Raw genomic sequence first — 16783 nt, 5'->3', positions numbered from 1 at the left:
CCTGCAGATCTGAGCAGCATCTCCACATCCTCTGAAAGTCAGGCACAAAATAATAATCTATCTAAGAGTGAATCAACTTCCCAGCAGCCCAGAGGACCAGCTGATGACATCACCAACAGGCCAAATGTCTCACCCCACCTGTCAGCAGCTCACAGCTCCGCCCCCTGCAGGTGAACCCACACCCTGATCTGCTGACAGGGCTGAACTCGGGGGCAGATCGCAGTTATTATCCATCTGTGTGTGCGAGCCCTCAGTTTGTGTGCCGCGAGGAGATCTGCAGCTGTTGTCATGGAAACGGTATTCAGGAGGCGGCGGTGATGCTGCGTTTCGTAGTGATTAGCTTAAGTCTCTGTGGGCTGCAGGTAACGCACCTCAGGAACATCTGTGGACACCTCGACACCAGAGGGGACATCATCGGAGGATGCACGTCCTCTTTCAAAGTCCCCTCCTTTTCTTTCTTTTTTTTATCTCCTCTCTACTGCTACTCCTTTCTTTACATCCTCTTTCCTTTTTCCTTAAACCCTTCTTCTTTCACCTCCTTTCCTCCTTCATACTTCCTCTTATCCTCTTATCCTCTTTACTCCCACTGATTTCCTTCTCTGCATCCTTTAGCCCCTGATCTTCAGAGGACACATCACTTTCCAAATCCATACAGGTGCTCAGGTCTGAAGGACTGAGGTTTGCACCACATGATTTGAGCCCTGACTTTTTGATGTTGACTAACAACAACAAGTTGTTATTTACCAGCTTGAAAACAATATTTTAGACCCAACTAATCAAGCAAGATCTACAGGAAACCATGACTTGTCTGTTTTAGGTACTGTGAGCAGTACAACATCTGTAGTAAGGCTGCAACAATGAATCAATAAAATCGGCAAAAATCAATTATTAAAAGCGTCAACAATGTTTTTCTATAATTGATGCAGTGTGCTGCGTCATTACTGTATTAGTTTCTCTTCAGTTTATTTGTCTTCTTCCTTTTTGCCAGATTAATTAGCTGTAGGCAGCTAGCTGGAGGTGCATACCGCCATCTACTGGACTGGAGTGTAGATTACCTGGGCTGTGGGACTGTATGCGTCATATGTAAAAAGATCAGCGTGGTGGAGGACAAGCCGAGCTGGCAGGTGAGAGAAACAAGTAAACACGCAAATAATGGCAGAGCTAGAGAAGCTGTTTGTCCAAAAAATTCTTGAGTTTGGGAGTTTTTCACGCTAAGTAAAGGCACACAGTGTGTTAATTGACAAAAGTGACCTTGCATGGCACGGCAAGACGACTTCAATGATCCAGCAATTAAAACGCAAACATGTAGGGCTCAACAGCGAGATGAGGAGCTACAAAATCCCACATACACTCCTTTTAGATGTTGTGAAATTCATGGTATGTCTTTTAGGACTCGTTTAGTCTTTTTAATAAATCGTCACCCCGTTTGAAAACCACAAGGAGTTCATTAAACCAATGTTAGCATTAGCATTAGCTCCTACAGATAGTGGTAGGGTAGAGGGGGTGAACTGTTTGACCTGCAGGTGAAAAGATTGAGGACACATTTTTATTTATTTGCCTTTTTGGCTCAATAAGTTCTTAATCTGATGACATAACAATATATTTTCTGTTATTTTGCCCAAACTGTTGATTCTTTAAGTGACAATGCATTCATGTCACTTTTATACTTCATAAATGTAGCATCTTGTCAGTTTAATTATGTTCAAATATGTCGTTTCTTTGTATCTATCAATAGTCATCAACTAAAATAACAACGCATGTTTGTTTTTGTAAATTTTACTTTTATGTATTCTCACCCTTTTTTTCCGATTCATTGATTAATAGTAAATATAAAAGTCAGAGTAATCGATTACTAATATAATAGACAGTGAAAAAAGACACCATCGTGTTTCTGGAAGCAGAAGAAGATTGGGCCTAAAACAGGACCTTGAGGGACACCACAAGTAGAAGTTTTTCTGCTCACCTGGATCCACTTGATTGCCGCACGTTTAACTCTTTTACAACTTTACAAATGTGATAAAGATGTGGTGTTGATAGTGTGAGAGCTCTTTCTGCTGGTAGGAAATAATGTGCAAGATAATTAAACCCAAGAAACTGTTGACTCATTAATAAGTGTTTCCCCAAAACAAACACATTAGCAGCCAATCAGCTTTCAGCTCTGATCGATACATCCTCTGTTCAGAGCGAGCGTCACCTGAACCTCCACGCCGCAGCCTGTGAGAGAGATCATACCAACAAACCTCACTCCTATTGATATAAACACACATTCAGGCAGCTAATGAGCCATTTTCCATGTGTGCAGCAGTGTGTGTGTGTGTGTGAGTGTGTGTGTGCTGAGACAACAGCCGCAGCAGAGATGAAAGCTCATTGATCCCACTGAGGAGCCCCAGCTGCTCTCTGCACAGCGTCTCGTTATTAATCTGACGCTTTTAAACGCCACGATCGCAGCCATTCTTCATGATTACTGCTGCTGCCGCCTTTTACACACAGATTACAGCTGTGTCACACACACAGGTAAATATGTAGAAATTACATCAGCACAGCTTTAAAACCCTGTGACAGTGACAGAGAGTGGCCGTGTGTGTGCAGGGTGGGAAGAGGAATGTAAGATTTTACATATTTTGTAATGTTTCTGCAGGGAGCTATTTTTTTTTTACATTCAGTTACAGAAACTGCAGAGAGATTTATGTTTATTCCCAGAAAATAAAATCAGAAGGGCTGTTGTTTGGATGAGGAAACACAAGCTGCAGAATGCTGCTCATTAGAGCTCAGATTTTACACCAACACAGGGAAACATCCCAGAGAAAACAACACAAGATATCTCAACTGATCAGCTTCCTGGATTTTAAAGTCCCTCCCTGTGAAAACAACCAATGTAAACACATATTAATGACCTGAAGGAAGCTATAGTTTTCAAGGGAAAGCCAGCAGGGACAAGAGATAAGACCATTAAATGTAATTATAAGTATCAGGGTTATGAGCATCCTCAGATCCCTTTAAAAGACTTTTTGAGGACTATTTGTTTGGTGCAGATCGCAGTGACACCTTTGGCCAGCATTGGTGGTGTTTTTCCAGGATAATGACTCAATTTCCCATGATCACCATCACCAACTGACGTCAAGATGCAACTCTTACCAAGACGTGCATTTGGACTAATTTTCTTAAAGACAACTTTTCCCTGGATGCAAAGTGACAAGGTTACGTACTTATTTGTAGTTACGTTGCGGTATTGTTTGAAAGGGGTCAACAATCAAACTTTGTAAACTCACTTTGTAGTTTAGTGTCCAGAAAATAAGCAGACTATCTGTTTAGTGTTCCTCACAGTCAGGGGATGTGTCTGTAAAGTTAGTGTATCCTGGTTATGTGCTTTATTTCTCTTCTTTTTAGCTTTCTTCTGCTTCACCTTCTTTTTGCTCACTGCAAAAAAATGAAATCATATCAAGTGTTTTTTTGTCTTATTTAAAGTGAAAAATGTCTTGTGATACTTGATATGAGCCACATTCATCTGGTCAGTCCAAAAAACGTCTTGTTTTAAGTTATTTAAAGACAAAAAAGAAGTCTGAACTGCTTGTTACAAGTAAAAATAATGTTTTTACTTGTTACAAGTATTCAGACCTCGTTTTTGTCTTTAAATAACTTGAAACAAAACATTTTTCTGGAGTGGTCAGATAAATGTGGCTCATATTAAGTCTAAAAAGGTATTTTCTACTGAAAATATGATAAAAACACTTGTTAAGATTTCAGTTTTTCCCCTGAGTTGTCAGACAGTCGAACTCCAGTGTCCACCTTTACAACGAAATAAATCTAAGAAATCCTTTTCTTCAGGAAAAAGGTCAGATCTTGCATCCCACTGTTTAACTTTATCAGTTGGCGTAGTGTCATCAAAAAGGACTTCTAGTATATATGCCGTAAATGGATTCATGCTCTCCTAGAAAATCTGGGAAATGGCATTAAGAATAAAGAGCAATTGGCTCTGGTATTTTTTATTTTAGGTTGTGGAAAATATATAAAAGAGACTATCTCAAGATCACTTATTAAAGGTAAAGTCTGCAGGATTTAGAAATAAAAAAATAAAATGTCAGCTTTAGGAATAATCCTGCTCAATCGTCACGTTGTGGCCTCTATACATGTGTGTCAGTGTCTGTATCTGCCTCAACCCCCTCCTCTGCCTGTATGTTGATGTTTAGGTTGGATTGGGCATTTCTGGGTGGAGAGTAGATGCAGTTACATAAGCCAGTCACAGCTTGCCCAGTGCAAAGATGACTGTCCGTGTTAATGATAGCAAGTTGACTAAGCTATCCTGAGCGGCTACCATAGTGGACGTGGCACAGAGGAAGAAAAACATAACTGAAGTGAAACAAAACACCAAACAGATTAAGCAAGTTAGCCTTTAGCTAACCAGATATGTGTCAAACACTTGTGATTAGCTTGTGCTAACATGCTAGGTGCACGACTCTAGAGTTTTTCTCTTGTAGAAAGGTGATGCTACTGGTAGTTGCTCGACTAGTGAGTGTGTTCACGTAGTCACAGTCGGAGGTTGTGGGTGTGCACTGATGCTGGCACTGAGCCAAGGAGGAGGAGCCCAGTTTGAATGTTGTGTTAACTAACAAGTCACAAAAATTCCTACAGACCCTTCCTCTAAGTCCTCACAGAAACAAAATTCAAGATGAGCAACAAAGCATGACAAGCGCAAGTTTTGGACTGTGGCTCTGACCTTCACATTTTACTACTTTAAAACAGTAAAAGCGTAGATCCGCTACTTGCTGCATTGCCAAAAATCTAATCTCCATCCTTTTACTCCCCTGCACATGGAATTCTGGGATATCTAACGAGACAAGACGAGCTGCTGATGTCAAAACCATGCGTGGAAAAAACAAACCATATGAGGCGCTGGCTTGTTTGAGAGGAGTCCTGCATTCAGGACGAGTGGAGCAGCAGAAGTGGTCGTCAGATTGGATGCTCGTCAGTGTGAATGCTGTGTAAGAATAATATCACCCCAAACAAAGAGAAGTGATCGGGGTGAGTGTTTACAGGAGTCTGACGCATAAATCACTCCTCCTTATGGGACTGAAACGTCTCTCTGAACGGGCCGATCACGAGTCTCATCTGACTGAGGTGTTTACACCAAATGTTTCTATCAGGCTTCTCTCTTTTCTATGATTGCCTCGTTCTGTGAAATATGAACATAACCACCCTCTTCAACTTTGGTTTCATCTCACAAGTCTTGAACCACAGCTCTTTCAGTGTAGCCGCCAAGAGCGTGAGCAAAGTTTGAAGTATTTGTGTTCGTATGATTTAAATATCAAAGTTGCTCTCTCTTGTGTTTTTATACCCCTCAGCGGTCTGATATCGTCTATTGTTCCTCAGGCAGAATGCATCATGTTACGAGTGCTCTGAGATAAGAGGAGAGGCCCCGACCTGAACTCAACCGACACACACGCTGCTCTCCGTGACGTATGGATCTATTACCGCTGATGAATTTCAACACGACTCTTACAATCTAATTAATGTCGGAGCTCGTCTGGGAGCGATAACATTTTAATCAGCCGGAGCAAGGACTGATTGCTTCACAGTGACCGGCTGAGGAGAAACCAGCGTCGACTTTCTGCTTTAATTACACCCAGAGTCAATTACACGACCTGTCGTCCTGTTCACTCATCAACACGCGGTGAACACGGCGACGGCCGCTTTAACAACCAGCAGCTTAAAACCATCTGCGTATGTGATGCTACGAACTTTACCAGGACTTACTCTAAGGTTGTTATCCTTCTGAGGTTTCCTACCTGACTCCCTGGAAATCTGGATGAAAGCCTCAACGCCGCTCTCGCCGTAGTTCCCCTCAGAGGCGAGCGTGGACACGTAGTTCCAGCCCATCGCCGTGACGATGTCCAGCATGGCTTGAGCCTGGTAGGAGTCTGGAGGAACTACGCGGGAGAAGAAGTCGTAGCGGGTGTTGTCGCTGAGCTCTGGGGCTGTTGAGGCGTAGCTGATCTGAGGAATCTGTGGAGATGGAGAGAAATTAAATGTTAAAACATTTGATTTTAGAAGACGCTTCTTAATTATAGCGCTTTAACCTTTTCCGTCTGTATGGTCTCTAAGAAAAGAAAAAGAAGCTACAGAAGAAAGACTGATTCAACGCCCACTTTCTTTGCAAAGTTTAGGGTTTTTTTGCCTTTTCAAGGGATTGAAAGTGGTATTACCAAAGCTGATGGCTGGAAAACTTCCCCAGCAGCCGTTGTGTGCAGTAGATTCAAGATCAAACACGTGGATGTGTATTTGTTGAGATTTAAAGCAATCGAGTTTGAGCCTAAATCCTGCCCTTCCTCTGCCTCCTGTTGTTCGGTTTGTTGTCAGACTTGAGTTAGCGATCTCGGCTGTGTGAATTAGAGAGGCGGATCGGGTCATAGATCCCACAGCAGACAGCCCGACAGGCCCGGCGGAGCTGGATAATGGTCCTTTAGGGACAGATTGAAGGGCTGATTGATTTCACTTCAGTCAGAGGCCAGCATGTCAGGCTGAACGCCGCCGGACGCCTCATCAGGATTCAAAGAGGAGGAGGAGGAGGGAGGAAGACGGACGGCCGAGGGCCTGATGGCAATACAAATGTCACTCAGACGGAGCGGCTCAGCGACAGGCTGCAAATTAAAGGCCCGTACTGTAAAAACAAACCTGTCTGAGAGCCGACGCTATCGGAGCGCTGCAGGTTCAACCATCAGAGAGGAGCTGAAGTTGTTTTCTACACGACTGAACACAAACAGCACGGCCGGGGCTGCGAGGCTGTACCGGCTCTTTTAACATTTCAGAGACTTTAAATGTTTCCTCTCTGCCTGAAGGCTGCATGAGCGATTACTTTGGAGTGGGAAAGTTCTGTTTCACAAGAAATAACATCATTAAAACAGGACGACAAAATGTTCTGCAGAAAGACACCTGAAGACTTCCTGGACCTCCTATTGAAAATCTGATTGGATCTCACTTTCCTGATTCACACGCACAGAAAAAAATCACTTTCTGTGGCTTTAAACAAACAAAGGAGGAAAACTCAGGTATGCATTGGAGACAGAGCTGCGGTGGTGCATGAACCGCAGAGAGAACTGGGTAATAACAGACTTATGATGTGATAAAAACATGCAGTAAAAAATATCCCACTAAAATCCACATGATGAATGGACAGAGCCATGTTATGAGATGTCCGTACCTTGACCGTAGGATTATAAACCCAGGCCTCTGCTTTTCATTATGCTGCTGAAAGCATGCAGAGGCAAAGCTCCTGCTCTGCGGTGGGCTGCAGTCAAGGACAAGGAGCGTGTCAGAGAGCGGATTTGTGTCACATGCAGAGGAGAAAGGTGAAATGATTAATTGTGAACTCTGTTAACTATTTTTAAGTGCTTATGGCTCACACTCCTTGGTGCAGGATCACCCCCTAAAGGAAATTAAACAAGACCACCAGGCAGCTTGAGTCATGAGGTCAAGGGGTTCCCACTTCCCACGTCAATAACGATCCCCTCTTCATTCATGTCGGGCTGTAAAACCTCAAACCTGTTGACTCCTGGCCTGGCTCTGCTCATTATATCAGTTTGTTGTTAAAGTTAAATATAATCTGGTGTCTTCATGTTTTTTTTGTTTAATTTGAGAGTAAACTGGAGGTTGTAATGTGGATCTAGTGCCCAACTTCCTGTTGCACTCGATCTGCTCGATCCACAGGTGAAGCTGGGAATCAGACCGGTGACCTTCTTACTATGAGGCTGCAGGGCTACCCGTTGCGCCACCATGCAGCCCCCCACTAAATCAGCTAAATTAAAACAACATTTCGGACACTACTCACTCACTCACCAGCCACTGACAGTGACATAATAGTTCTGAGTCGCTTACAGACGGCTGGGGATTCACAGTTATAATTTTTCTCAAACACTGCAAAAAGGCATTGATTTCAAAGATAGCTAATATTATACTTAGCGCATTTTACGCAACAATCAAATATAATAAAAAATATTTATTATACGTTTTCTGAAATAAATATATAAACCATATATTCAGCAACTCTCTACTCGGAGATTCAATGGAGAGCTCAGTGTTATTCTCTGACAGGATGTGATGTTGTTTTATGTTATCAGTGATTAGTAATCATGTAATCAGCCATTTCTTCTGTTTGAACTGTAATGCATGATGGTATGTAAAACACTCATTTTGAAAGTGGGATGTTTTGAGTGGATTATAAAGTGTATGACCATGCTTAGGGATGGATACCTTTCACATTTGAAACAATACGGTACTGATGCCTGGTACCTGGCAATGGGTATCAGTACTCAGCAGTACCATTTTTCTGTACTTTTTTGTGTTTATGTGGTAAAAAATATCAATTTGTTTAATAATAATAATGATAATAACAATAATAATAAATTATATATATATATATATATATATATATATATATATATATATATATATATATATATATATATATATATATATATATATATATATATATATATATATTTTTTTTTTTTTTTTTTTTAATTAACATTCTTCATTATATTACCTTGCAATGCTGTGTTCATGTCCAGCATGGAAAATCGCCTACCCTTCCACTTCCCCATAGTTACAAGTATACATTCAGATACCTAAACATGGTACCTTCTGATTTTACATGAATTGGTACCCGGGTACTTTGACAGAACTCCATCATTACCTATAAAAGTACCCAATTTGGTACCCATCCCTATGTCATACTGATGAAAATGAACATGCAATAAATCAACATTTTCTGACACTGAGGGCATGGTTTATTTTCAGATTGACTGACGCAGAAGTTTTGTGAATATGGATCAAATTTGGCACCATGGTTTTATCAAATATCTGTAGAAAAAAGGGGTTAACCCCTAAGGACTTCATGCCAACATGGTTTCTACATCAGGCGTTGATACTCCAGCTTTATCAGCTGTGAAAAAGTGGGCAGCTGAATTTAAGAGGCGTAGGGGGAGCCTTGAAGATGATCCAAGATCCATACATCCTGCCACAGCAACAACCCAAGAAAACATCTACCATGTTAAAAAATAAACCATGCTGTAAGTGTCAGAAAATGTAGAATTTAATGAATGTCAAGATTCATCACTATGGCACAACTCCTTCCTAGTCAAGTTAAAAACTTTTCAGCCCATTCTTGAAGCTCTGCTCCATTGCATCCTTTCTCCTGCAATCTGAGCCCTCTGCATCGGAAGCACAAGGCTCCTGTTTTTGCCAGATGCTAAAACTGTGACGCGTCAATAAAGCAGGACAGTGCAAGGAAACCACCAAATAACACCCTGTGACTTTGAAATTCAAACTAACCGTGTCAAAACTAGATTGTTTTTAGCTTGACTACAACAACAAACCAACATAATGAGCCGAGCCAGGCCAGGAAGTCATTAGGTTTGTCAACAGGATTAAGGCTCAGACTCACCTTATCAGAGTTCTACTTAGATTAACAACCCGCTCACTATACATCACCCCTTACCTATCTAAAAATGGTTAAAATAACTTCTCTGTTCAAAGACCAAAGTGTTTAAAAGCTTTTAAAGAGTCTGTCAGACCCATGATTGGTTCACACACACACACACACACACACACACACACATACAGTACTGTAAAGGCTGTCATAATGGCTCCTGCGTGGACATATAATGGGGACCCTCCATTAGCATTAATGATGCATTGTGGGCCGGGGAACAGAGCAGCATCAGTTATTGATGCTCAGTCAGCGGCAGCTCCATTAAAACACACTCTCTTACCTCGTTAATATACACACACACTCACACACACACACACACACACACTCACAGCTTCTGTTTTTAAAGGGCAGTTCTGCAGTTTTTCAATATTTTAACCCCTGAGGTGTAGATCATGTGTCACTTTTTGACATTAATTAAATCCCAGCATGCTCTTCCCTGATGTCACAGATATTGAGCTATCCATCTTTACATCTGCTGCTGGTCACCTGAGGGTTCAACACCTGGGGACGACTTCTCAGGAGCCGACCAATGAGAAGAGAAAAATCACACCACATAAAAAAATCATTAGACCTGAGCAGAGGCAGGTGAGAAAAAAAATCTCCCAGAGACCTTTGTGTTATCTCAGTTTTGTTTTAATCTTTATTTATTAAAAGATAACATCTAATCAAAAGTCACTTTTTAAATCTGTGCATCAGTTGAGGACAATTTTTACAAGTTTTACCTTAAAAACATTCTGGGGCGTCAAAATACAGTGAAAAGAAGAAATATAAATCTGAAATTTGAGAATGTAAATCTTTTACGTTCTTCTCACTTCCCTCTCTGTAGACTGTGGTGTAAGAAAAACTGTCGACATTTAATTAAAGCGCTTATCCTAATCATAATACGGATAATGACTGTGATGGGCTTTGTGAAAAGAGCAGCTCGCTGTATTCACGCCGAGCTCCTGATGTGCTGTGAAATAAATTGCAGAGAGACTCTCAGAGAGAAATCAAACTTGTGCCCTGCTGGTGGCTTCTGAAGGAGTCCCTGCCTCCGCTGGAGGACGGTAATTTTAATTAGCGGCTTAATTGGACACCCCGCTGATCAGCTCGCCACACACGCACGCACACACAGGCATATCTCCATCCTCACAACGGTGCAATCAACAGCTAGAAAACATCAATTAGAGGAAACACTGAAGTCTTTTTTAAGTGGAAGATTTTATCCAAAAAGCCCCCCAACGTGGGCTTTTAATTAGGCCGGCGATGCTTCATGAAGAGCTCGCCTTTGTAAAAAAACAACAGACACCATCCATAAAATTCTTATCTTTATTTTTAGGGATGATTTCAGGGAATGTAAATGTTCTCTCTCATGCTTCTTTTTGAAGCTCGAGGAAAAATCAAATCAGAGAAACAGACAAAGTATCCTTTGTGAATTCAGAGATTAGCTACAGCACCATGAACACTGACAGGTGAAACACTTTGGTTTCCTCTCTGCTACAGCACCTGTCAGTGGGTGTGATGTGTCAGACTGAAAGTGAACATCTTGTACTTGAAGTTTATCTCCAGGAAGAAAAGGGTGAGTGTAAGGACGTTAGAACTTCACAGAGGACTAAAACTCTTGTGGGGTGTTTCTAGTCTGCAGGGGTCAACGCACAAGATCTGTGTCCTTTCAGACTCTGCTCTTTTGGTTGTTCAGTCCGGCACATTGCAGGATCATCAAACAGCCGGAGTAAAAATTCAGCAAATTTAAATTTAGGAGACATGACATTTTTTCAGTGAACAGATGAGATAAGGGAGACAATCGAAGTCTCAAACTTTGATTCACTGTTTGCTTTTCTGGGTCTGGGTCCTTCAAGATGTGTGTGGTGAGGTGTTAGAGTTCATAAACTGCTTTAAGAGTTAATCATCAAGGTACTGGGGCATTGTTCCTCAAAGCAGCTTTCATATTACTGGTTTTCTAATTGAGGTTTTCTACTGTGAGCTCAGAAACACCACACACATTTACTCTGTTCAAGATCACCAAACTTTCTCTTTCTCTTTGTTTACCTGATTAAATCACTGATAACAGCTGTTTGTGTTTTCATGTAATAAAATCTCCATTTCTTCCTCTAAAAAATGTTTTTCTTGATCTTCTTTGAGTCACACCGATACCCCTCACCAGGTTTATCACTGTTAATGAATGGTAGACGCACACAGTTCAAGTCCAAAAGAATAGAACTTTATTTGTCATTGCAACAAGTGCAACGAAATTGCAGTCAAGTCAAGTCAAACTTTATTTATATAGCACATTTTAAAACAGCCGCAGTTGGCCAAAGTGCTGTACAGGCTTAAAATCAAGTTCAATAAAAAACATAACCAATTAAAGATAATTTTAATAAAAATAACTTAAAACAGCAGGTAGCTCTAAAAACACAATAAACAGTAGAATAATAAAAAGGAGCGACAATAAATAAAAGCAAATAAAACTTTGGATGTCTCGCCTAACCTGTATCAAAAGCCAATGCAAAAAGGTGTCATAAGACGTGATTTAAAGGTCTCTAAGGTCTTGAGTTTGAGTTTGTTTGATGGGGTTTTCCAGGAGATTCCCCCGAATTATGATGTATTCTGCACCTGTGTCTCTTTCATGGTGTAATTAGTTAACTGGATGATTATTTGCAGTCAGACTGTAAATATAAATGATCATCTTGCTCCGCTTGAAGTGAGGTCGCCACAAAAACTGCTCCCCCTGGTGGCTGGGTGCAGTGAAGGTAAAAAAAAATCCATCTCTCCGGTCATTCCAGATGGGGCTGTGGTCAAACTTTAAAAAATTAATACACCTCGTAGAAATGTTTCTCACGTCTGATTGTTGTGGTAATTTGAAGATATCATTTGCTTGCCTTGTTTTCAAGTCCTCTTTTTCTGAAAAGTTTTGTTTTCATTAGTTATAAGAGGTTAAAAATTAGGTTTTATGTCACGTTCAACGATGATTGACGGCGGCCGTTCTTGTGATTGTAGAGTATGTTGGGAGGTAGAGTCAAGAAGAGATAAGACTCTCAAAAGAAAAAAAAATATTATTATTTTTGTCACCAGGCTCCACTCAGTTTCTCCCAGAATCCCTCACAGCCTCTATTGTGCAGACTCTGGCTGCACAACTGCTGTCAATGGCTGCGACTGTGAAGTGACGGGGGAATTTTGGCTTCAAAACTGTACGATGGTAAATGGTGGAGTCACGCTATACGAGCCATAGACTGGCTGTGCTCATTATGCTGTTTTGTTGTTGTACTCAAGATACATACAATCTGGTTTGTTTTATTTTGAAAGTCAATATACGTTTTATTGGTGTTCCCATGAATGACTTCCTGTTTGATTTTGCTTGATCTGCTTTTTGAATGTTGATGCTTCCCAGCTCCAGCATCCCATTAGGAGGGCTCTGACTCACTGGAGCCACATCACCAGGGTAGACTCTGGTCTGAGTGGCAGCTACTGGAGCTCATACAGGTGTCAGAGCACACAATGCATCACAGTGTGAGCATCATGAGGCTGTTTTTCTCCAGTAGGAGTTCAGTTCCAACATGCAGCATGGAGCAAAAGGGTTTTGTCTAATCTGGAGACATCTTACATTTCAAATGTCATACACTCTGTATGTCTTTGCAACAACTTTTGAATCTAGACTTAAAATAATCTTAATGCGTCAGCAGTTTAAACTTTTTCTGCAGTGTGGAGGTGCCTGTGTACGCTGCAGTGTCAGAATAAAAAAGGGAAGGTCTCAGTTGGACAAATAGCTGAAGTGATCTGGACCTGATTGTGGACCCGCTGTGAGGCGACAGCAGCAGCTGATGGACTCTCCGTGGGCGAGCGGCTGATAGATGGCACCCTGACAGCGCTCATTACCCTCAACAGCACCCTTTACCTTAGCCTGCTGCGCCCCGGCCAGCTGCAGCACACCCGCCCTCACACCGCGGACGGGTTTCAGAGAGGACGTGCTAACGCGTCTTTACATCAGAACGACACGTCTGTCTGTTTTCTGCCGTCTCAGGGTGTTTCCTGTGACAGTGACTGATGCTCGTCATGCTGAGACAGCCTCCAGCTTTCTGCCCGACTGAACGATGAAAAATGAAATCCATCTGCGGTGACAGCACACGTCCATCATCGCTCAGCCTGCGCTCTGATTGTCTTCTTTAAAGTAAACCTCTATTTACTGTCATGTCCCTCCTTCCTGGACAATAAACGGCTTCACCCTTGGGTAAAATCCTCCATGACTCCTGCTGTCACCGCTCGCTTTCGCTGAATGTTTCTGTGAGCAAATTAAATTCAGGGTGAAGGCGCATTGACTCACTGCCACTCTCAGACTCTGCTGTACAGCAAAGAAACTCAACAACCAGACAGACAGCTACGCTTCCTGTAATTAAACGCTTTGATACCTCCAATGAAAGACGACATGCTGCATGCTCTCAGGGCTCCACAAGTTGTGCACAGTTAAAAGTTTAACCTTTAAACCAGTGATGTGTGACATGTGACCTTGATTTCACAGGTACACTCAATCAAAACCTGCACCTGACGCTGAAATCTCCTCTGATTGGTTGACATTTCTCATTCAGCAGCTGAGTGCTCAGTGTCTGATTCTGAAATAGAAATGTGTGAAACTCTTTAAAGCGGTTCAGATCCTCAGTGACATAAAAACCTTTCATGAAACAGCAGCAGAAAGAGAGCAAACACACTCCTGTGTAACGCAGAGCCCGACATGAACCCGGGTCACATGTCGTAGATGAAACAAGAAGTGATCCACCGCCGGCTTCACGGAAAGAAAAGAAACTTTTTCTCTTCTCGTAACACACTGAACTCAGATTCACCTTTTCCACTCTGACTTTCAAAAGATCTGTTTGTTATTTTTCTTTTGAAGTGAGTCACCATGAACGGAGAAACTTCAGAGAGTTTTAACCACTTTAGACGACAGAGAATCTCAAGTGTGGAGAAATCTACAATCCAAACACAAGCTCAGGAAAACCTGGATCCAACAGGACATCTGACCCACATGAGCACAAAAGTGGGACACTGGGTTAACCCACTTAGACCTAAAACACCTGTTAGACACACCTGTAAAAATGTGGGCATCAATTGTTGTCAGAGTTCACTAAAACCTTCATATCTCAGCCTGTGGAGCAGATTGAAACAGGAACCATTCACTCGTTTAGAAACTAGGCTTTTAATTATCAAAATATCATGATGATGACACCTGAAATGACCGACACGTCACTTTTGGCCTTAAATATGTCTAGACGATGCATGCAGTCTGAATAGATTAAAGTTATGAAAGTTTGGTTCAGCTGGCAACTTTTCCAAGTACTTTATTACAGTTTGTGATTTAATATGTTTACCTGCATGATACAGACTCCTAATTCTTTATATATGACACTGAATATGTGAAATCCAGTAAACGAGTAGCAACCTCTGCATTTGCTTCACTAACTTACATCAGGGACATAAAAACCAGCCCAAAACAGCACACGTCACCCTGCTGTTAATCTTTCTTCACTGGCTTCCAGTGGCAGCTCCAACCAAATTCAGAGCTCTTCTTCTGGTTTAAGAAACACTGACAAGAACAGCTCCTGCCTACCTGGGGTCCCTCATCCAGGTCTACACTCCTTCTCGCCCACTACACTCTACTTGTGAAAGACGCCTGGTGCTCCCAGCCCAGCGCGGCTCCAAATCTCTAGCCAGACTCTTCTCCTCTGTTGTTCCAAAATGGTGGAATGAATTACCTAACTCTATACGATCCACAGAGTCCCTTTCTACCTTAAGAGATGTCTGAAGACTCTCTGAGACTTCTCCTCTTTGTCCTCAGGAGTAGAATGAGTCAGTAGGTCTCAGACTCAGCTCTCGGTGAATTTTCAGCACTAATTACTGAATGCTGTTCAAAGTTGAAGTATACTGTTGCAGCAATTGAAAGTGGTTAGTTAGCTAGATTATTGTGCACTTAATGGCAATTCGTCGCATTTACTAGGGTTTTTCCTTCTGTCTAGATTTTTGCTTGTGTTGTACGTCGCTTTGGACCAAAGCATCTGCTAAATGAAACTGTAGAACTGTAGAACTGTAAAAACTGTAATTCCTCAAGTGTCCACTTGGGGCTCATTCCAAAAGACCCCTTAAACACTAAAGCTAAAAAGTGCAGTGAGATGATTTTTTTTTTTTTTCAAATTTGTGTTTAGGATATTGTGGTTTCGAATAACCAGGCAAATTAAGGGTATGACTAAGGCCTTGTACACATGTAGCCGGGCATTTTCAAATATTAATTCCCCCACCCCCCTTTCGTATTGCCATATTTGGCAGTGTTTTCCTGACATCAAACCCGCGCGAGCCAATCAGAATAAGCCCCCATCAGTAGCCTACAGGGAGGGCTGGTGATGGTCACTATAGCAGTTAATCATGTTCACATCTCTCGGACTGCTAGAAAAAAAATGCATTGGTCTTTTCAACGCTGTCATATGACACAGTGCTCAGCAGATAAGGTAATGCAGACAAGGGGAAGAAAAGAAGAAAAAAAAAGAATAAGCCCCCATCATTCAGCTGTGACGTTTAAGAGCTGAAAACTCTACACAAAACCATGACACCAGTTTTTCAAAGTCTTCACTTTGGCCGAAGTTTTCAGAAAACATAGTTTCTAGTGACGTAAAGCTGCATTTTTTTTATTCGTACAAAAATACATGAGGTTTCCAGGTTACCTGGCTATGTGTGGACATGGCCCAAACAAACAGTCACATGGGTACAGTAAATCTATTAGCACACAGGTTAAACACCAGCCTCAGCAACCTCTTTTTGTCATTGTTCGTTCAACCAAAAGTCAGTTTGAGTCAACATTTCCAATATGACAATCTGTTTCTGGTCCAACTCCGCTGTGTCACAGCTGAAGATCTGATAGGTTTCTATTCAAATTTATGTTTTAACTCACACTATCTCCAAACCGTTGCATCTCAACTTGAGCAAGTCAAAGCCCTCAGCATCAGATATGCAAGACTCCTTTTTTCCAGGATACTGGAGCTCTGGCACATCAAATAACAAAACGGGGATCTAAACCGACATACTGAGTGCAGCCAGGCCAGGAGTCAACAGGCTTAAGGGACAATGTTTTTTGGGTGAAACGCAAAAGTTTTGTTGTGTTTCAGCCTCGCGTTATACGGAAACAACGTTTCAGCTGACCTTAAACGCAAATTTTTGAAAACTATCTCCAGAGCGGGATTTTTCTGAAACGCTGCCGGCACCGTTGCCATGTAAACAGTAAGCCGGCGTTTTTAGTGGAAATGCTGATGTCATGCTCCGCTTTGCACAAGTGCATACAACAGT

General features: G+C 41.7%; 1 protein-coding gene across 1 annotated transcript in view; it reads right to left on the bottom strand.

Moving 5' to 3' along the window:
• Positions 1–16783, bottom strand: part of LOC141796346 (metabotropic glutamate receptor 8-like) — a 187274-nt gene that overhangs the window by 110151 nt on the left and 60340 nt on the right. The window contains exon 3 of the mRNA XM_074677400.1: positions 5784–6000. Within this exon, the coding sequence (XP_074533501.1) occupies positions 5784–6000 (217 nt within the window). The remainder of the gene's footprint in view (positions 1–5783; positions 6001–16783) is intronic.

The sequence above is a fragment of the Halichoeres trimaculatus genome, unplaced genomic scaffold (assembly GCF_033239565.1).
Source record: "Halichoeres trimaculatus isolate MK-OKI-2021-1 unplaced genomic scaffold, fHalTri1.1 fHalTri1_scaffold_10, whole genome shotgun sequence".
Classification (NCBI taxonomy): Eukaryota; Metazoa; Chordata; class Actinopteri; order Labriformes; family Labridae; genus Halichoeres; species Halichoeres trimaculatus.
The sequence above is the reverse complement of the archived record's forward strand: the minus strand, read 5'-3'. Positions and strand labels throughout refer to the sequence as shown.